The sequence below is a fragment of the Jatropha curcas genome, chromosome 2 (assembly GCF_041381405.1).
Source record: "Jatropha curcas cultivar XTBG-Jc1 chromosome 2, XTBG_Jcur_1.0, whole genome shotgun sequence".
Lineage (NCBI taxonomy): Eukaryota > Viridiplantae > Streptophyta > Magnoliopsida > Malpighiales > Euphorbiaceae > Jatropha > Jatropha curcas.
This window is the reverse complement of record NC_143152.1, coordinates 29,528,590-29,548,958: the sequence shown is the minus strand read 5'-3', so window position 1 is coordinate 29,548,958 and position 20,369 is coordinate 29,528,590. Positions and strand designations below refer to the sequence as shown.

The following is a 20,369-nucleotide window of genomic DNA, read 5'->3' as shown; positions in this document are numbered from 1 at the left end:
TACTATGATTTGAATTAGAAAAGTGAACTTAGTAAAATATATGATTTGAATTAAAACATCCAAGGTATTAAATTAAATTACTATACTCTTGGAGTTTAAACTTTGAACTTGTTGAACTCACTCTAAACACATACAAACTAATCAAGAATTAAAGATTATAAAATAAGATCATGATATAAAATAATAAGTGTAGCTTGTAAAGTAATTTTTCAATTTTAAATATAATAGAACTTATTTAATATTTATGTAAAAGTAGATTTATGTTTTTTATTTGGCAATAATTCTCTTCAATAATTCCTCACCCCACCTCGACTTATAGTTTCCTCCTCCTCCTCCTTCTTCTTCTTCAGGTCATTCTCTGCACTCTAATTCAGTGACAGTACTTAAAACAATCTCCCATTTCTCCATCTAAATCCTTAAAGTTTCCTCTTGATCGATCTTTCTCTCTCTCTCTCTTTCATAATTAAAGACTATTCTTCATGAAAGTCCAAAATCAAGAATTTCAAAAACCCAACACAGATCAAGTAGTCCTTTTCATGGACCAAACAAGCCCTAAACACAAACACTCACCACACCCAGACTCCATTAACGATCCTATCCCACACTCTCCCAAATCGCCCTGTCGTCTAAACTTCTCCAAACCCAAATCTCGTTTCGCTGAAATCAAATACCATCCGTCTTCAAAAGCCGTCCTTGAAACCCAAGAACTCGATCCCTTAAAGCCTCAAGAAACCTCCACAGACGAAGAAGAAGACGATGACGATGACGACGAAGAATGGTTCGAAAACAAAGAAGACGGTGAAGAACACAGAAAACATAAAAGCAGAAGAAAAAGAAAGATTCATAAAAGGGCAGTGATCGAGTCTATATTATTTCTTATAATAATGACTTGCTTAATATGTTCTTTAACTCTTGAATCTTTCAAGAACAGAGTAAAATGGGGTATAGAGATATGGAAATGGTGTTTACTGGTGTTAGTTTTATTTTGCGGTCGTCTTGTTTCTTATTGGGTTGTACGGTTTCTCGTTTTTCTAATAGAAAGAAACTTTATCCTTAGGGAGAAAGTATTATACTTCGTTTATGGATTACGTAAAAGCTTTCAAAACTGTGCATGGCTTGCCTTAGCTTTACTTGCATGGATGCTTCTATTTCATGGTGTTCATAAACATAATAAGGTTGTAAAGAAAGTTTTCCGGTTTCTTGTTGCGGTACTGATCGGAGCTACTATTTGGTTATTAAAGATCGTTCTCGTTAAGGTCCTTGCTTCGTCTTTTCACGTAGCTACTTTTTTTGATCGAATGAAAGAAAGTGTTTTTCACCATTATATTCTTGATTCTCTTTCTGGTCCTCCATTAGATGAGGATGAAAGAGAAGCTCCTTATGGCCATAGAAGTCTTCGCCATGCCAAGTCATTGCCGGCGAGACTGAAGGAGAAGTCGGGTCCGATTGGTTTGACTCCTTCGAGGTCCAAAAGGTTCGGTCCCGGAAAGATAGATATTGAAAGATTGAGAAAACTGAGTATGCAGAGCAGACCAACTGCATGGAGTGTGAAGAGATTAGTGAATTACATAAAATCATCAGGGTTATCCACGATTTCGAGAACATTAGATGATTTTGGTGATGGAGAATCGGAAATTACTAGCGAATGGGAGGCTCGAAGCTGTGCTCAAAGAATTTTCAAGCATGTTGCTAAGCCGGGTGCCAAGTGAGTTTATTTTTTAACTTCCCTTTCGATTAATTTTTGAATGTCATGAGCATGGACTTGGAAAATAAAAGATAAAATATGAAATGATTTTTATTTTCTAAAAAAAATATGAATAATTTTATTAGTTTTGTTCTATCAATACAACTATGTTATGTACGAATTCCTTCTAGGTAAATATTTTTATTTTTGAATCTTGAATTCTCTTTAAATTAATAGCTTTTACGAGTATCAATTGATTTTTCAAATGTATTGGCTAAAAAAAAAGAAAGATTTTATGTAGAGTGATTTTTTGACTTTTTTATAAAGAATTTGTGTTTGATTTTATTTTAATTATTTATTCTCTTACATTAAGGGAAGTAATAATCGTCCTTTGTAAACTTTGTATTATTTTGATTCTACATTTTTTTAATTAATATTCTTAGTTAGGTTAGATTGTTTTATTAGCTCGGATTTAGACACTTAAAAATATTAAATTTTTTCTGCATTTTTAAAAATTAATAAAATAATTAAATTTCCTATAAAAAAAAAAAAAGAAAAAAAAATTCACCTAGCAAGCACATAGTTGTTATACAATTATATTGCTCAAAGCTTTTTGAAAAGTGATTGGTATTTGGTAATGGTAGCCAGGTTGAGACATATAAAAGTGAGCAGTAGTCTCATTGGACCATTAATTCAATTATCATTGCTAAAAAGTAGTAGCCATAACATCTCGTGTCAACTTTTGGGATCTAAAGTTTTGTAAAACCGCAGTCTATACAACAAATTATTATAAATAATATTTTTACTTAATAAAAGTATTTTCAATCTAAGAAAAAAGAACAATATTTTTTAAAAAAAGCTTTTTTTTATTCAAATGGTATAAAAATATTTATAGGACAATCAAAAAACATTTTCAAATTTCTTGATTTGAAAATTTAAAAAAAAATGGAATTTTCAAAAGAAAATAATTTAAATAGACGTAAAAAATTTTATTATTTTCTATATGATTTCTATAATTTTCATATTGAAAGATATTGTCATCGTAAAAGTATTTTTAACCGAATAATTTCTCATAAATTTTATTCCTATCATTTTCTAAGCTAACTTGTTTAGCAATATATATTTTCTTGATTATATATTTTAATAGGTAATACATTATTTTAAAAAATAATTAATTTATTTCAATCTATAAGAAGGAAAGTAATTGTGAGTGCTAATTGTGTTAATACACAAAAAAAAAAAAAAAAAAACATATATGCTGATATAGAATAAAATATTTTTATTTAATTAAATATTAAATATCTAATATTTTATGCTATAGGTACATAGATGAGGAAGATCTGCTAAGGTTCTTAAAGAGTGAAGAGGTTCACACCATATTTCCTCTCTTTGAAGGAGCTGTTGAGACTGGAAAAATCACAAAATCCTCTTTCAGAAATTGGGTGGTAATTAATTAAGCATCAACCCTATTATTTTTATGTCAATTTCAACTTTACGATAATTTAATATCTCAAAATTTTTAATTAATTAAAAAAAAAAGACTACAATTACTAAGTTTAATGACTTATTAATTTATTTTTTTTTAGGTACATGCTTATGTTGAGAGAAAAGCATTAGCCCATTCTTTGAATGATACAAAAACTGCTGTTCAGCAACTTCACAAGCTAGCAAGCGCTATAGTAACAGTAATTATAGTTGTAATCTCTCTTTTAGTAATGGGATTAGCCACAACAAAGGTTATCTTTGTAGTAACTTCTCAGTTACTACTTGTGGGTTTTATGTTCCAAAATACTTGCAAAACCATGTTCGAATCCATCATCTTTGTCTTCGTAATGCACCCTTTTGATGTCGGTGACCGTTGCGTTGTTGATGATGTTCAGGTAAAGTTAGTTGTTTAACAGATTAGTAAATTTTAATTTTATTTAATAATTCAGGTGTTATATTGGTGTTTCTGTGGGTATGTGCAGATGGTTGTGGAAGAAATGAATATTTTAACTACTGTGTTTTTAAGGTATGATATGGAGAAAATATATTATCCAAATTCAGTTCTTTTGACGAAGCCTATCAGCAATTTCAGAAGAAGTCCAGACATGGGTGATGCTATTGATTTCACAGTTGATGTCTCCACTACCGTTGATGACTTTAATGCTCTCAAGAAGGCTATACAAACGTAAGTCCTTATTTATATAAATGAATTAACTGATAACCAAAATTGATAGTTTCAAAACTGTCTTAGACATCGTTTTAATAGCAATCTATTAGTTTTGGTTAATTGTATTCTTTTCTCTAACCAAGATTAGTGATTTCGAGATCGAAACTGAGGGTTTTAAATCTGTAGTCATGCCTAAATGAAAATTATCATTTTTTGATTATATATATTATTCTAAATTGGTTTGAAATAAGGTTCTTATGAAATATAGGACTTGACAATCTTTATTCTCTTAAGATAGCTTTTAGAGAGCGAGTTAAATCCGGTCTATTTTATAATATGGTATCAGAGGCAGATGTGATTATCTGCAAACTTCACACTTCTCCAAATGTTCATGCCCGGTCCATTTTATAATATATATATATATATATATATTGCATATCTTTTTTATTCTAATAATTATGATTGCAAAACGTTTGGCAGATACATAGAGAGCAAGCCAAAGCATTGGAACCCAAAGCACACATTGCTAGTGAGGGAGATTGAGAATATGAACAAGATGAAGCTGACTCTATGCGTACTACACACAATTAACCATCAAAACTATGGAGAAAAAAGCATTAGAAGATCAGAACTTGTGTTTGAACTAAAGAAGATATTTGAGAATCTTGGTATAAGATACCATCTCCTTCCACAAGAGATACATCTAACACAGTTCAATATGAGCAATGCTATAATCGGAAGGAACTAAATTAATGATGTTGCAATCTAATTAGTGGCTACTTAATTACCGTTTATGTAACGTACTTAATTATAAAATGGGCTCCATATGCAGATGTGACGTTAGTGAGTTGAGTTTAAGTTATATGATTTTTTAAATGAATTTCAAAATTAGGTATTAAAATCATTTAATTACATGTATAAATGTATTCGAACGAGCATTATTACGAATTTACAATTCTTTCTCGGCATTGAAAACACATTATATTTTTCATCATTTTTGGTTCTCTATTTTCATCGAACACATAAAAATTATATTTGGTGAGCTGTAATGTAATCAAATATTATATGGTGTTTACATTAAAAATATATTTATTCTATTTTATATTATTTTCCATTACGGTTCACCGAATATAACTTAAAATCATAAGAACTTTAATTTAACATAAACACATGATATAAGCTTTTATGGATCCATAATTTTGCTCATATAAAGGTAAGTATGAATATATAAATATAATTAGATTAAGTAAAATAATTAATTAACTAAATAATCAAAATTATTTTTTATTTCATAATTATTCCCAAGGAGTTGTCATATGTTAAAAGGCATTGAATGATTTTTTTCATCTTAATACTACAAAATACTTCTCGATATAGATAGCTCAGAAAAATTAAGATTTTCAGAAGAAGTTCGTTTTTTACTATTTTTATTACAGAAAATACCCTCTTCATAGACCACGTAGTAGGTACACTAATGGATATATTGTTCTTTGTCTCAATTATTATTATTTCTTTTTTTATAAGATCTTCAATTCCTTTGAATTTATAAAACTGATATCAAATCTAATATCAAAATATTAGTTTTAAGTTGATAAATAAACTTAAGAAAAATCAAATAGAGCGAGGCAAATTAATTTTCATTTATCAAAAGCATAAAATAAATATTTAGATCCAAACGCATAAAAAAGGAAAGTATATATGATAATTCATTTCAGCGAAACAATTATTGAGCTCTTAAAGTTGTAAGTCTATCACAATATAATATGAATTTCTCCTTATAATAATGTATGCTTGTCACTTGTTAAACATTTGGATTATTATTAATCGAAATATAAATATATTATCAATTTCTAAAACAAATAATTACATATTGGTAGCTTTTACAAAATAAAGAAACTTTTGAAAGTAAAAATTTATTTGTAATTCCTAATATTTTATCGCCAAATAAAATTAAAAACAAATTCAAAAATTTATTATATTGAATAAAGAAAGAAGGTACGTGTCACCCCTTTGCTTAGAATTTATGCCATCTTCCATAATTAATACATCATCGGCTCTTTAGAGATCACTTAGAATTTGTATTGTGTGCATCTCAAAAGCTTTATCTGTGGAGAATAAAAGAGATGATGTAAATTGATGGAATAATAAACCAAGAAAGATTGAAATCACTAGATATCAAATTCAAAACAATTAATTTACCAACAAAATGGAAGAAATATATAAATGATAAACTTCATAAGTGAATATACTCTTATATATATCTTGTATAACTGTGAAAAAATATGAAATGAGTAAGTGAACGGAGAAAAATAATTTTATTCAATAATAAATATATCTTGTATGAGCATAAATAATTGCAAATGAAATGAGTAAAGTGAATGGAAAAAACAATTTTACAAAGTTGGTAAGGCTTCATTGTGTTTATATTTTCAAGCCAAAATCTTTCTGGGTTTGGCTTTAAAATAACTATGATTTTCTTAAAGAATAAATAGAATTAAAAAATTGAACACGCTCGGTGGGACTCGAACCCACAATCGTCTGATTAGAAGTCAGACGCCTTATCCATTAGGCCACGAGCGCCAGTTGTTTATTTATTTCCAAAAACTCTAATTAGAAAAATAAAATTTTCTTTGTATTCATTTATTTCAAGAATTTGCCCTCCCTTTCGACTGTTACTGGCACAAGAAACGGCTCTATGGCGACTTCTGCTTCCTCATCCCCAGCTCTAGACTCAAAACTGGAACTCGTTAAAAGAGTACAATTCTCTCTCTCTCACAGATATATTATCTTCTTATATACTATTTGCACAATAATTAAATATCTATTTATTTTTTGTTTGTGTAATATATCAGATGAGAAGCCATGAAATTGCTTTAGCAGAGCTTGATAACCTTTCATCTTCTCGAGTAAGTTCTTTTATTTTCCATTATAGTTCAGTTGATTTCCATTATCAAAGCTTTCCCCTTTTGCCCTTAATTTCACTTGTTCTCTGGTTGATTGTTTGTATTTTCACTTGTGTCTTTGTGGATTACATTTTCTATCTTTTTGCCTATTTTCAATTAGGGTTAATTGGGTATTGGCACAGATGATGAATTATGCAAATATTAGGCTGCTAATTTAGTAGTATATTATTTGTACACTGATCATTTGTAAAGTTATATGAGATTTGGTAATTTACATCCAAATTTAGGAGAAGGTTTTGTCATAATCTTTAAAAATCTAAGAGTTCTTCGGAGGGTACTAACGAAGAACTGGTACTAACCCAGAAATAGCTCATCTTTTACCATTACTCTCTGCCACACAAGAGAAGATTATTTAATCTACTCTACTTTCAGTTTCATTCCCTTATCTTTTCTCTTATTCTCAACACAATGTTAAGTTTTTGTATGGTTAGGGAATCCTAGAACTCATTTTTGGACTATTGCTTTCATGGAAACCTATAAGCTTTAGATTCTGAGGGATTTCCTGTATATCTATCTATTTTTCCTTGTTCTGGAATAGCACAACACATTATATATATTATTACAACTTATATTGTTTTTAACCTTAGTTCCAAAATGTATTCACTTGAACGCTTTTTATTGCATTGGACCTTTCTGTTAATCTTTTGCTGTAGTTTTTTTCCCTTTTTATCAGAACGATCAAAGGCATATTATACATAACTTATTTTCTTCTGAACATAGCCTGTCTACCAGAAAAATGGGAACATTTTCTTTCGTACAACCATCCAGAAAGCAAAAGCATCTGAACAGAGTAAACGTCGTCCTCTATTTGCTCCTAGTTTTCTTGGATGTGCTCTGAGCAACATAATGACATTGTGTTTGTCTTCAATTCTTGAATATTGTGCAGAACAACTTGATTCCATCAAAGCCAAGCTAGAAAAGTTGAACTCCCGTCAATCTCAATAGGGTTTGTTTCGGAACTCGACTGATATCTGGCTGGTGAAGAATTACAGCTTTCAATGTCTTAAAGTTGTAGAAATTGTTGTGGTTAATCTTGATCTTCCTATAATGGTTAAAAGTACCAAAGAAATGCCGTCAATCTCAATAGGGTTCGTTTCGGAACTCGACTGATATCTGGCTGGTGAAGAATTACAGCTTTCAATGTCTTAAAGTTGCAGAAATTGTTGTGGTTAATCTTATCTTCCTATAATGGTTAAAAGTACCAAAGAAATGCCTCCATTCTTTAATATGGGCATTTCAGACCTAGCACTCCATTATTTAATATGGCTATTTCTCTTGCCTTCTTTGTAGCCTTTTTCCTCTGTTCTTGTACATTATATTATAATCTCCTGATTGGTTATTTGATAGGTTAAGAAGATAATTAGTATATACAAAATCAAACTTAATAAGTTGGATGAGGAAAACTGAGGATTTTCAACTGTCTTTATTTGAATTTATTGCCTTGTTAGATGATGGTTAGCTCTTATGTTATTTTGACAAGATACTCGTTTCTTTTAATGTAATAAAAATTACATGCTCTGTATTTAAAGCCACAAGAATTAATCAAATAACAGAATTCTTGTACGACCGAGCAAACTGGAAAAATGTTAACATCATATCATAGAATTACAAGGGAAAGAAAGGGGGAAAGGCTAATAAAATTGGTAGACTCTGTATATATATAAAATGCATATCCATTTGTAGCGATGTCATCGTCTCAATTATTAAGATATAAACAATGCAACACTCCACTACATGAATATGAAGCAAAACACCTAACGAGGAGATTGTGCATGATACAGCAGTACACAATAATTTTGGAAGCACAGAACAGAAGTCTCTAGTCAAGCCCCTGGCCAGAAGTTTGGAACCAAACGATTGCAAGAGTAACAAGAGAGGCATATATTGAGTTGGGTAGTTTTTGCACCACCTTTCCAACGCCTGGGACACCTTCTGTAGCTCTCTTTGTTGCCATTGCTACTGTGGGTGCTACAACCAAAGTGACCAGTAGTCCTTGACTAACAACAATGAATGTGTCTGCAGTTATCTTCTGAATAAACTTCACAAATTCTTCATGGTCAATTTCCCCATCAAGGTTGAAGTCACATTCCTGCACGGAAAGGGACAACGCTCTTAACATCAAGTTGACATTATATGTTAAAGTTAATTAATTACAGATATTCAATGCTAAATATTTGTAAAGGATCATGAATACTACAAAGGCATGATATTTTGATGAATGATTACACAAGTCCAATTTCCAACAAGATCATCAATTAAATGCCATTTGGTTTTCCAAACAGGTGTAAGCATGATATATAATTCGTGAATTCTGGATAATTTCTGGAAAATTTGCTCTTGAAAAAATTTTTAAAATGCCTTGGATTTCATTTTTATATATTCCTTAGAATACCTTCATCATATCTCTGACTTGATCTTTGGAGGGTGGATCAAAATGGGGTCCGGGCAAGTGCTTATTGATATCACTATAACATGAAGAAAGAGTAATCAATCATTTGAAAGTATAAATGATCCAGAACTTGAACAAATGAATTGATTTCAAAAGTTCAAAAACAAATAAAATCAAATGAACAGGTTAACTATTACTTGTAGACAAGCAGGACAGCAATGTAAAGGTCTTCAAATGACAGATTAGCCCTCCCAGTTTGATTTTTGACGCGATTAAAGACCTTGTCCGTTATCAATCTTATTTGCTTTTTCCTCCACTGCTTACCTGCAAAAATAATTAAGCTAATAAGCTCTTTTGTTTTTTTATTTTTTTATTTTTTTATTTTTTTATTTTTTTTTAATTCAATATTTATAAATAATACCACAAAAGCTGCAATCTTAAATAAAAAATAACAACAATTAAATATGAAAGATTAAAATCTAATCAGATTCAAAAAGGAAATAAAAGTTGGAAAGAAACCCTAAAAGTGAAATTCCAAACAACAAAGAATTATTTAAATAAAAGGTGCATGTACCCTGAAATTTGTCGAGGATCTGGCCCATGGTGATCCTAAACGGCGTCGCTGGCAAATTGATTCTCCAGTCGAGGCTAAGACGAAGACACAATAATTTTAATGAGATAGAGATACACAGTGAGTGTGTGTTTGTTGGAGTAAACTGTGAAGGAGGATCTTTCAGTTTGAACCAGTCAATAGCTTCCGCGGCAAATAACGTGATTGCGTTTGAGATTGAGAGAGAAAGAGGGGGTTCCTCTACCTCATGTTGTACTTGAATTCTATGACGTGGAACATTCTATACGTGCCACGTTTGTCGCAGAGATAAATAGTTTGGGGATTTTATGTGGAAGTAATTGTAGCTGAATTTTACTCGTAGTTTCCTATTAGATCAGATTTATCATCATTAATTTCATGAGAACGAGATTCATCCTTGGAGATATCATCACATTAATAAATATCGTTGTGGGTTCCAACTGTGATTTTTTATTTTTTAATATCAATTCTATGAGTTTGAAACTTGTGCCGTCTCAAAGGAAGGAGGAGGACGATCTCCAATAGCAAAAACTGCGTCGCAGATACAATCTGATACACAAACACCAACTAGCAATATTCAAAATTTTCTAATGAAAGAAGTTCAAGACTCAACCAAAGAATCCTTCAACGACCCAGCAAAGTGAGAGACAGATTTTTAACCGAATAGTTTAGAGAGAGAGGTTGAATGGAGTCTAAAGATACTTTATTCGAGTATCGTAGCAGAGATCTCCAGCGAATTTTACAAAATGGAGCTCGAAAAAAAAATTGTTTGGAAGGGAGGGAGAAAATTGTCATCTGCCAATCAGATAACTATTATTTGATGACGTCCCACGTGGCCAGCAACTTTCATCAGCACAGTGACATGTAAAAAGATGACGTGGCAAGCCGATATGGCTCAGGCCTATGGCATGTTTTCCAAATGGCAGAACGGTGGTGAGATGGCTTAAATCACGTAGCCCGACAACTGGCACATTCACTATGACGTGTCGGAAAATACGAGACTGAAAACGCATCATCCAGGTGGGAAACTTTACGACCTAGCTTATGCCACGTTGGTCCACATTAAATAACCGAGGTAAAAAGATACTGAGGTGGCGTCATGATGTGGCCAAATCTTGACACGTGTCTCACAGCTGGCATGATGCTGTAGATGTGGCATCATGTGCTGACTTGACTGCCACATGTTAAATTTAGAGGCTTAAGTTTAATTAATTTCAAATCAGTTAAATGTTGATTAATAGTTGAATCATTATTTACAAATTTTATTAATTAACTTAATAAATATTTCTTTAAATATATAAACAATATAATATTATCTAATAATAAGTACAACCACATTTATTTACATATAAGTCATAACAAAGATAAAATTTGAGAAAATTAAGATACGTTTTCTAATTATGATATTTTTTTTTTATCAATTTGGTCCCGATTATGTTTCAAATACAATTTGTATTCATTATTTAATATTAATATTAATATTATACAACATATAAAATGCATGCATATATTTCTCTCATATGACCTTCTATAATTTATTTTTTAAATAAATATATTTTAACTCATTGTTATATATGTGTACTTTCTTTATATATATATATATATATATATAATTAATATCTCATAATACATTAAAAATAAATAATATAATTTAATGTATACGAAGTATGAATAGAGCTTTATCAAAATAATACCCTACCTCCCATAATTGAAATCATTTAACTTTTTCTATTCCAAATATATATACACACACACACACACACACACACAGCAATCTCCAATCACAAATCCAAGCTAAATTCTGAAGAATTCTGACATTTGTCTATAATAATAAGTTAGGATTAATTAATTAAAATTGGTCAAGAGACTCAATTAGAGGGTAATTAAGAATGTTTTAAGCCACTTTTAGTTGTCGTTTCCTTTTGTTTGCAGTTTAAATTCACAACTTGAATGTCAAAGCAATCGAAACTTTATATTGCCTGAGCTGTGAGCGGGTAATTAAGTAATTATTATAATATATATATATATATAGTGGAGTGGGTAGGAATTAAAGTAAATGATGATGCATAAGTTTTGGAGTATTAATGAAGAAATTCGAGCCAGTTGGAAACAGTTAGGGATTTAACATAATTATCAGTTTAGCACTCAATTTTTCCAATTTGAATTCTTCCCAAAATGCAATGTAGAAATTTTTTAAAATTCAATTTTTATATTGTAATTCTAAAATTTTTTGATATTAACCATCAACATGTAGATATTAAAAAATTTTAATTATTAACTTGAATTGCTGAATTAAATTATATATATATCAAATTGATTATTGAGTATCGTTTAAAGACAAAGAGTAAACTCGAGCTTGATTTAATAAATTTATTATACAAAGTCAAATAAATTTTTCTTAGAACAAATTTCAAGCCACTCAAGAGGTGCTTGACTTATTTAGAACCTTGCTTCCAAGTTGAAGTGATTGGCTGAGATTAAAGCATCTTTTTCATACTTTTTAATTGTATTTATGCTGTGGAGAGGGGAAAGGATGAAAGGCAGAAATAGACCAGTAGGGAAGTTAGGAACACACACTAGAGACATTGTAAGCAGACAAAAAGAAGTTGTTTTCATTATCTCGGGATTCATATGTTCACTTATTTTTCTATTTTGTTTTTCTTATCTAACACTTATGTCTTCATGTGATATATGCAACCAATAGAAAAGTTTATCATTTTTAAATAAGAATCTTTAGGTTTCAATGGCCTGACTCAATTTTTATTTCACAAATCATAATTCAAAACCAAGATTCAAACATGAGAGATCTCTTCATAAAAATTCTCTATTAATTAATTTTTTTATATAATAATATATCGTGCATGTGTATTAATTAAATTTGCTTATTCAATATTGATCAAAGATAATTTAAAATTTGTAATAAAGAAACAACAAAATTTTCAGGAAAATTTACCATTTTAGTTCAAGATAAAATTAAGCTAAATGGGTATTTAACTTCGCTCCTAATTTTTCTCTCCCAACCATTAATTTCTTCCTTCTCAGAAAATGAAAAATATAGAAATTTTCTCATCCAAGAAAACATATACACAAAACAAAAATTCATAGTCATATGTCATTTTCTGATTTATAGCCAAAATAAAGTGAAACACACTAGTCATATCATAACTGGTCCAACATGCATGAACCTCTTCAATAGAAAGAACATATAAAGAAGCCTATACATTCATACGAACCTCTCCTTCCATTCCCATATACCTCAAAATTTAAGCTTTCTCCTATGGAAACCAAATCAAAACATATCAAAGGGAGAAAAAATAGTAATGGTGGTGATAATCAAAATGAGTCCTTTGATACTGACAAGGAAACCCTATTACCAGGTCTCCCCAATGACCTTGGTCACCTCTGTCTCACCTCTGTCTCTCCTACTCTCCTTTTCTCCGTCTGCCATGCATGGCGGCGAGTTCTTTACTCTCACTTCTTGACTCCCTTTTATTGGCTTTATGTTCTCCTCTCTCCGCCACCATCTTCGAATGCAAATAATTCTATAGAGTTTTTCTCTCTAGACCCGTTATCTTCCACATGGCACCCACTTCCACATCCTCCGAAAAACCCTCCGCTTCATCTTCTTCATCGACATCCTTCATTTTTATCAAGAAATCTCCCAATTCAAACCCTAACAGTCTCTGATCATCTTGTTCTCATGGCAGGCACAACTTACAGTTTTGTCCCTGCACTTTCTAGACCATTACTTTTTCACCCAGAGACAAAAACCTGGTTTTACGGTCCACCATTCACCATCCCCCGCCGCTGGTGTGCCACCGGCTCAGTAGGTAGTACCGTTTACCTGGCGAGCGGTGTTGGGTCCCACTATAATGGTGACGTGGCAAGGTCAATGGAAAAATGGGAAATGAAAGGTGAAACAGAGAACTGGAAATGGGAAAAAATGGCGGCATTGAAAGATGGTAGGTTTAGTAGAGAAGCAGTAGAGGCAGTAGGGTTTAAAGGGAAGCTCTGTATGGTTAGTGTTAAAGGTAATGCACCGAAAGATGGTTGGGTTTTTGATGTTATGGCTAACCAATGGGAGAATATGCCAACAGGAATGCTCGCCGGATGGAAGGGTCCAGCGGCGACAATGGATGAACAAGTGATTTACGTGGTGGATGAGGTGAAAGGAACGTTAAATGAGTATATTGATGAAAAGGATTGTTGGCAAACGGTGATTGAGTCGCCAGAGCTTAAAGGGGCAGAGCAGTTAGTTGCAAGGAGAGGAAAAGTTTGTGTCGTTTGTAGAAATGGAGAAAGGATTGTGGTGGTTGATGTGGTGGCTGTGCCTGTTGCTAGAGTTTGGGTGGTGGAGCCGCCGTCTGGACAGGAAGTGGTTGCTATTCATATCTTGCCAAGAATGAGTAAATGCGTTGAGGATTAATTAATTCATGTATGAATAGACATCACGTGTGGTTTAATCTGTGTTATGTGCATATATTATCGATCTATGAGGTTTGCAGTGTAATTGGCCAATTATATCATTAGATTGTTTTTTTTTTTTTTTAATTTTATTTTAGTCTTCTGTCGAATTAATAGCTTGCACAAGTTTTAAAAACAAGGATGCTGATGCTATTTAAAGTCATTAAAAATATATTTCAACTTAATTAGGAGGTGTGAAATAAAATTTCGACTTTAAGCTTTTAAATGATTACAATTGAATTAAACAATTTCGCATTAAGAATCTGGGCTCTCCGAACAAATTGATCAAATTTAATTAGTAATCCATTTCATATTTAGATTTATAATAAATTAGGTTTACCTTTAACACAACATGGCCTAATCCATTTTGATTATTTTTTATCATCCTCATTGTATGTCATTTATTTAATGTATATTTAATTAATATTAGATTACCCACATACCTCAAGAGATTTATAGATAACTTCAATACATATTCTTCAACCAAAAATTATTAAAATATGTGACACTTTAGGCGAATCCCCCATCGGCTAAGCAAGAACCTTTTTGGGCTATGAGTTGGTTTTAGTCCAGAAATAAATCTGAGTGGACCTGTGTGGGTTCTGTCCAAAGCGACCAATATCTTGCTATGAATCATATGTGTTACAATCGGTTTTCGCACTTCTTTTTCCTTTTTTAAGATATTGAAGTTTTTCTTTCCAATTCAAGTCGTTTCTTTCCTTTTTTTTTTTACCATCACGAGATGTAATTTTATTCGGATTATAAAGCATAAATTGTCATAGAGCATAAATATTTTTTGTTTTCTCAGTAAATATGTTTTTTGGAGATCAGATTTGTATTCTGATTCTTACGATGATTGAGATAACTTATCATCTCAACCAATATCTTATTGATAGGTTTGAGTCCTCTTTTTTTTTTGTATAACCAGGAGGTGTAATCTCCTCTCTAACTATTTTTTTATTACTAATAAAAAATTTTAACTAAATTTTAACTAATTTTATCTTCATAAGCTTCTCTTTCTCCTCCTCTTTGCATATGCTAAAAATCCGCATGAGGCAGACAATTTGAGATACATCCCTCTCGAAAATTGCAGTTTCCAATCTTTAACTCAGCGACATCACTTGAGCTTATAGTTCCATTTGGGTTCTGTCAAGAAATTCTCAACATGTAAAGATACATTCTTTTGATTTCAAGAAAATTATAGTAACTTTTAATCACAGGCTTAGCCTTCATGAACCAAAAGGAAAACCAAAAAAAAAAAAAAAAAAATTCATTCCAAAAATTGCATCCTATTCCCAACTCGGAGCGAAGCATCTGGAGCTAAATCAGAGCCCAATTAACAAAAAGAATAAAAGAAAAGGAGAAGAAAGAGAACAATTAAGATAAGCAAAAGATTTACCATTTCAATCATTTTTTACACATAATTTCTTTTGGGCAGATTGTTCCCACTCTGAATCTCCTTCCTGCAATTTCATATTATTACTTTCACTGACAGAACACACCATTAGTAGCTATAAATCCACTCGTAAAACCACCTATGCCATGTGGGCATTGCAAGTGGGAAGCAAACTTGCTTTCTGTCTGATAACATTAAGTGGGAAATGCAGGGAGGCTTTAAAAATAAAGTAAACAAAAGATCTGATAGTAGTAATTAAAAAAAAAAAAATTGGTTGATTAGCTTGGTGTATGGAGTAGCCTTCTATACCAGAAATTAGGTTGTACGAATATAGAACGCGAGATACAAGAATGTACGGTTACGACAATTAATAAAAGTAGGACATCCACGCTCTTAGGATACACTATACTAAATAAGTAATAAATTAATATTTCAAATAAATAAATAATCATTTATAATAAATCATGAACATAAAAATTACTTAATTTGTTTTTTCAATGACAAAAAATCAAATTAAAAAAAATGCTTCACTTTTGTTGGTAATAAGAAAAAATTTTGGTTGATTAGCTTGGTATATGAAGTAGTCTTATATTTCAGGAGTTAGGTTGCACGGACACGGGACATGAGATACGATAATATATAGGGTACAATAATTTTTAAAAAAAGGTAAAATATTTACACACTTAAGACACACTGCACTAAATAAATAATACATTAATATTTCAAATAAATAAATAATTATTTATAATAAATTATAAACATAAAATTAAAAAAAATTAATTTCTTATTTTAATGGCACAAAAATAAATTAAAAAACACTTCATTTTTTATTAGTAATTAAAAAAAATCTTGGTTGATTAACTTAGTGTATGGAGTAGTCTCATATAACAAGAGTCAAATTGCACAGATACGGTACACGAGGAACATATATGATACAATAATTTTAAAAAAAGTAAGATATTCATACGCTTATGACAAACTACACTAAATAAATAATACATTAATATGTCAAATAAATAAACAGTTATTTATAATAAATCATAAACATAAAATAAAAAATATATTTAATTTCTTATTTCAATATAATTAGTTAACTCCCAAAATTATTATCACTATTAAAAAATACGCTACCGATGTGTATGCATTTTTTGATATAAGTTATCCGGTGTATGATTTTTGCTATCGTATATCTTATGAAAGACTTCACATGATAATTAAGAAAGCATATCTTAGCATTACAACTTTTCAGCATATCTCAATGAAATACAATTTATTATTTTATTGTAAAATTTTACTATTTTTGAATGATGTTATAAAAGATTATTTCATTATTTCTTTGCGCATCGCGCGAGTTCTAACACTAATTTTTCTTTTAAACCAAGCAATTTAGTGCCAAACTAGTTCTAACACTAGATAAAAAATATTTTCCATAATTTTTTATTACTTGGCGCATTCAAGAAAATAAATCAACAGAAAATATTTTCTTGGTAAAAGGAAAATTAAGTTATTTTTAAGAAAAATGATTTTCTATTTTCAAGAGAGCAAATATTTTTCGGACATTGACAAATTTTTTATAATATTATAAGTTTATATTTTTAGATTTATTAATTATCGGTAGCCACTGCCACCATCACTATTCACCACCGATGCCACCAAAAGGAGAAATAATAGAAACAGAATGCTTAATGTTCATACGAGGAAAATCTACAAATTTAGTTGTGACTAACCAATTGTAGCTTTGGACATGTATAGAATTTCAAGTATCTGCTTATGCTTTTTATTCATTCAAACAATTGCGTGTCTACTTCTCTAATTAAATGATTAATATTTTATCATGCTTAATATAGTTATAATTAAATGATTATTAATTTAATTGATTAAATATCATTATAAGTATATAGTTAAATCTAATGTTTAAATATAATTAAGTACAGGTTCTATTATTGTGGTATGTTTTTATTGACATGGTTTAACGCTGCGCAATGTTTAGTGAAATTGAAAAATTAAGTTTTAAGATTTAAAAGCTGAATTTCAAGCATTGAATAGTATACGTTTTAGTACTTTAAAATTATAAAATTATTTAGAAATAATTTATCATGCTTAGTGCAAATCTTAAGTTAAAAACTTTAACTTATTGTTTTATGTGAATTTTAGTTTACATGATTACCTAGACATGCATTTTAAATAATTTAGAAAACATAATTATTGTAAATTTAAATTTTAAGTTAAAGAATGAAGCCCCAATTTCCCAGGCTAATCTCTCAACCTTTGGTGAAGGTCTGTTTACCTTTATCTAATAATTTTTTTGGCTAGCATCTGCTTCGTGATAAGGCTCATGACCCTTTTCATAGTTCTTGCAAATATTTTCCATGCTAATTGATTATTTTTGTGGGTAAAATTACATATTTGTTTTATATGGAAGAGAAAGGATTTGTCTTATGGTTTTTCACAATTCTGTTGTAGATTCTATTGGTAAGCCTAGGTATCTGCAGCATACCTCTCAGGATACAGAGCGCCCTGACCTGGGAAGTGCAAGAATTGTGGTGACAGGGGGCCGGGCGTTGAAAAGTGCAGAGAACTTCCAAATGATTGAGAAGCTTGCAGAAAAGCTCGGTGCAGCTGGTACTGTGTTTTCCATTTGTTAAATTATTGGGGATTTCGCTCACACACTGCAGAGAAAGCGAGCGTGTATTATTGTGTTAGACATACGATGTGAATATAAAAATTCTATATTGATTAAACATAAAAATATATAGAACTTATATGCATATAAATTCTCAAATTTAATTTTTGATATGTGATTATGAATTATTTTTATAATTTAATGAAAACAAATTATTTATATTGAAAAAAAAAATGGAAATAGAGCTTATGTAAGCAGTAGTTGAATATAATTTATATGAGTTGTCAGTGCTAATTAAAATTCTTACTAAATAATATATCAAAATATCTTCAACTTTATAAGTCTTTACAATTTCATCTTATATTGATCCATTTTGTCAATTTTATCCTAATTTTGTCATTTTGCATCAATAACACCCTCAATTATAATTAAGAAAGGAATTGCAAATAAAAAGAATGTGCTAAGATCATTTTTTATAATGTATTTTTATGTATAATAATGTAAATGTTTCACATAGATTTATGATATAAAATTTTCATTTTTATTTGTTGGAAAATAATATTTTAATCCTATATTTTAATATCACTTTTAAATATTTATCTTTATGTATAATCATGTAAATATTTCATAAATATTTGTGATATAATAATTTCATTTTTTCAATGCATACAATTTTAAAAATGGAGAAAAAGAAAAGAACAATTATATATAACCTGAATGTATATATAGATTTTTGTTACTGTGTGCACGAATGTATGCTATTAACTAACTATATTTACAGCTGAACAAATAAGTGTTGGGCCTTTGTTTAATTAGTCCAATTGGAGAAGTGGACCTTTATTATTTGTTTGAGTCCATTTACTTGTGCCACGCTATACACTAACCTTAGGAACCCTAACTCCATCTTTTGTTTTCTCATTTTCTTAGTAACCTTTGAGCTCCGCATCCATGAATATCTGGTTCACCATTTCCACAATACTCCCTCTCTGATCCGAACAAGATTTGAACTTGGGATCTACTAGAAGAAAGCTTGATGTCTGATTCGAAAGCCACCACTTCCTCGGATCCTTCGACAATGTCTCCTGCATGAGAAATGCCCAACAAATCTTGCCACATGGAAACGTCTCTGTTCACGATGGAGGGGCACTTGTTGTAACCGGGAGCAATGGCTCAGGCAAGACCACCTCCTTCGTATGCTGGCTGGATTGTCTAAGCCTTCTGCAGGTCAGATCCTCTGGAACGATCATGATGTGACAGAATCTGGAGTTTTCCACCAATATAAGCTTCAACTTAATTGGCTCTCCTTGAAAGATGCCATTAAAGAAAAGTTTACTGTCCTTACAATGTTCCATGGTTTGAGATTCTTCAGGGCAAGCAAGGGAATTCTATGCCTGCTATTGAGTTGATGGGCCTCAGAAGATTGGCAAGAGAGACGCAAGAATGCTGTCAATGAGCCAATTGAAGAGGCTGCATTTTGCAAGACTACTGGCCATTCGACCGACCAATTTGGTTTCTGGATGAGCCTTCTGTTGCATTAGATGATGAAGGGGTAAAATTGCTCGAAACATTATCCCAGAGCATAGAAAGAAGGGGGGGATTGTGTTTGTTGCAACGCAATTGCCAATTGAGACTGCCTCTGAGGTTCCCTAGAAAGATGACTTTAGAAGATATGCTTGATCGAGCCGAGATCTCATAAAATTCCATCACTGCAGGTTAGGCTAATTAACTTGCTCTCCCCAAGTTTGTTTTTTTTTTTTTTGTCCTATGCTTATAATGTGAGTGATAGTAGGAGAAGTGAATTTTACGCGTATGATTTTATTTACCAAATTACCTTTAATTTATTGCTCTCCCCAAGTTACCGTTATGCTCCACCGCCAAACGAGAGTAATCGCAGAATAAAATAAAAATAGGAAGTTGCTATAAAATGCAAGATGCGTACGAATCAAGCACTCTTGAGAATGAGGCTTTGCTCTCAAAGAGGCGGCAAAGAAGGCGGTTACTCTGCCTCTCTGAACGACTGCGGAGCCGATGATTTCTCCGTCATTTGTCTATGTGCATGATCATCATCATTCTCTTCTTTTTCGGGCTTTCTTTCCTTGTTACAAAGAG

At 31.0% G+C, this 20,369-nt stretch overlaps 3 protein-coding genes, 2 non-coding genes and 1 pseudogene across 5 annotated transcripts; 4 read left to right on the top strand and 2 right to left on the bottom strand.

The window, feature by feature from the left end:
- The first annotated feature begins 320 nt into the window (after positions 1-320).
- LOC105632693 (mechanosensitive ion channel protein 10) lies at positions 321-4,811 on the top strand. The gene is made up of 5 exons (XM_012215135.4): positions 321-1,705; positions 3,006-3,129; positions 3,271-3,564; positions 3,652-3,854; positions 4,317-4,811. The coding sequence occupies exons 1-5, from the start codon at positions 480-482 to the stop codon at positions 4,582-4,584; spliced, it is 2,115 nt and encodes a 704-aa protein (XP_012070525.1). The 5' UTR covers positions 321-479; the 3' UTR covers positions 4,585-4,811.
- A 1,532-nt stretch (positions 4,812-6,343) lies between these two features.
- On the bottom strand, positions 6,344-6,416 carry TRNAR-UCU (transfer RNA arginine (anticodon UCU)). Its single transcript has one exon. It is a non-coding gene; the product is annotated as a tRNA-Arg (tRNA).
- A 36-nt stretch (positions 6,417-6,452) lies between these two features.
- On the top strand, positions 6,453-8,088 carry LOC105632515 (Prefoldin chaperone subunit family protein). Its single transcript, XM_012214910.4, has 4 exons — positions 6,453-6,591; positions 6,689-6,742; positions 7,520-7,589; positions 7,686-8,088. Exons 1-4 carry the CDS (start codon positions 6,532-6,534, stop codon positions 7,742-7,744), a joined length of 243 nt encoding a protein of 80 aa, XP_012070300.1. The 5' UTR covers positions 6,453-6,531; the 3' UTR covers positions 7,745-8,088.
- Positions 8,089-8,431: 343 nt separating this feature from the next.
- Positions 8,432-10,931, bottom strand: LOC105632516 (Calcium-binding EF hand family protein). Its single transcript, XM_012214911.4, has 4 exons — positions 9,763-10,931; positions 9,386-9,512; positions 9,192-9,264; positions 8,432-8,888 (listed from the first exon to the last, which is right to left on the bottom strand). The coding sequence occupies exons 1-4, from the start codon at positions 9,788-9,790 to the stop codon at positions 8,619-8,621; spliced, it is 498 nt and encodes a 165-aa protein (XP_012070301.1). The 5' UTR covers positions 9,791-10,931; the 3' UTR covers positions 8,432-8,618.
- A 2,070-nt stretch (positions 10,932-13,001) lies between these two features.
- Positions 13,002-14,303, top strand: LOC105632517 (F-box/kelch-repeat protein SKIP25). The gene has a single exon (XR_016319444.1). It is a non-coding gene; the product is annotated as an F-box/kelch-repeat protein SKIP25 (transcript).
- A 3,772-nt stretch (positions 14,304-18,075) lies between these two features.
- LOC149498579 (ABC transporter I family member 1 pseudogene) lies at positions 18,076-20,363 on the top strand (annotated as a pseudogene).
- Positions 20,364-20,369: the final 6 nt, after the last annotated feature.

Excerpts from the sequence above, each read along its gene's own strand:
- LOC105632693 (XM_012215135.4), top strand. The coding sequence starts at position 480 with ATGAAAGTCCAAAATCAAGAATTTCAAAAACCCAACACAGATCAAGTA. Across the intron at positions 1,706-3,005 it reads GTTGCTAAGCCGGGTGCCAA|GTACATAGATGAGGAAGATC; the intron begins GTGAGTTTATTT and ends TTTATGCTATAG. Across the intron at positions 3,855-4,316 it reads CTCAAGAAGGCTATACAAAC|ATACATAGAGAGCAAGCCAA; the intron begins GTAAGTCCTTAT and ends AACGTTTGGCAG.
- LOC105632515 (XM_012214910.4), top strand. The coding sequence starts at position 6,532 with ATGGCGACTTCTGCTTCCTCATCCCCAGCTCTAGACTCAAAACTGGAA. Across the intron at positions 6,592-6,688 it reads AACTGGAACTCGTTAAAAGA|ATGAGAAGCCATGAAATTGC; the intron begins GTACAATTCTCT and ends GTAATATATCAG. Across the intron at positions 7,590-7,685 it reads AGCAAAAGCATCTGAACAGA|AACAACTTGATTCCATCAAA; the intron begins GTAAACGTCGTC and ends AATATTGTGCAG.
- LOC105632516 (XM_012214911.4), bottom strand. The coding sequence starts at position 9,790 with ATGGGCCAGATCCTCGACAAATTTCAGG. Across the intron at positions 9,265-9,385 it reads GCTGTCCTGCTTGTCTACAA|TGATATCAATAAGCACTTGC; the intron begins GTAATAGTTAAC and ends TTCATGTTATAG. Across the intron at positions 8,889-9,191 it reads AAGTCAGAGATATGATGAAG|GAATGTGACTTCAACCTTGA; the intron begins GTATTCTAAGGA and ends CTTTCCGTGCAG.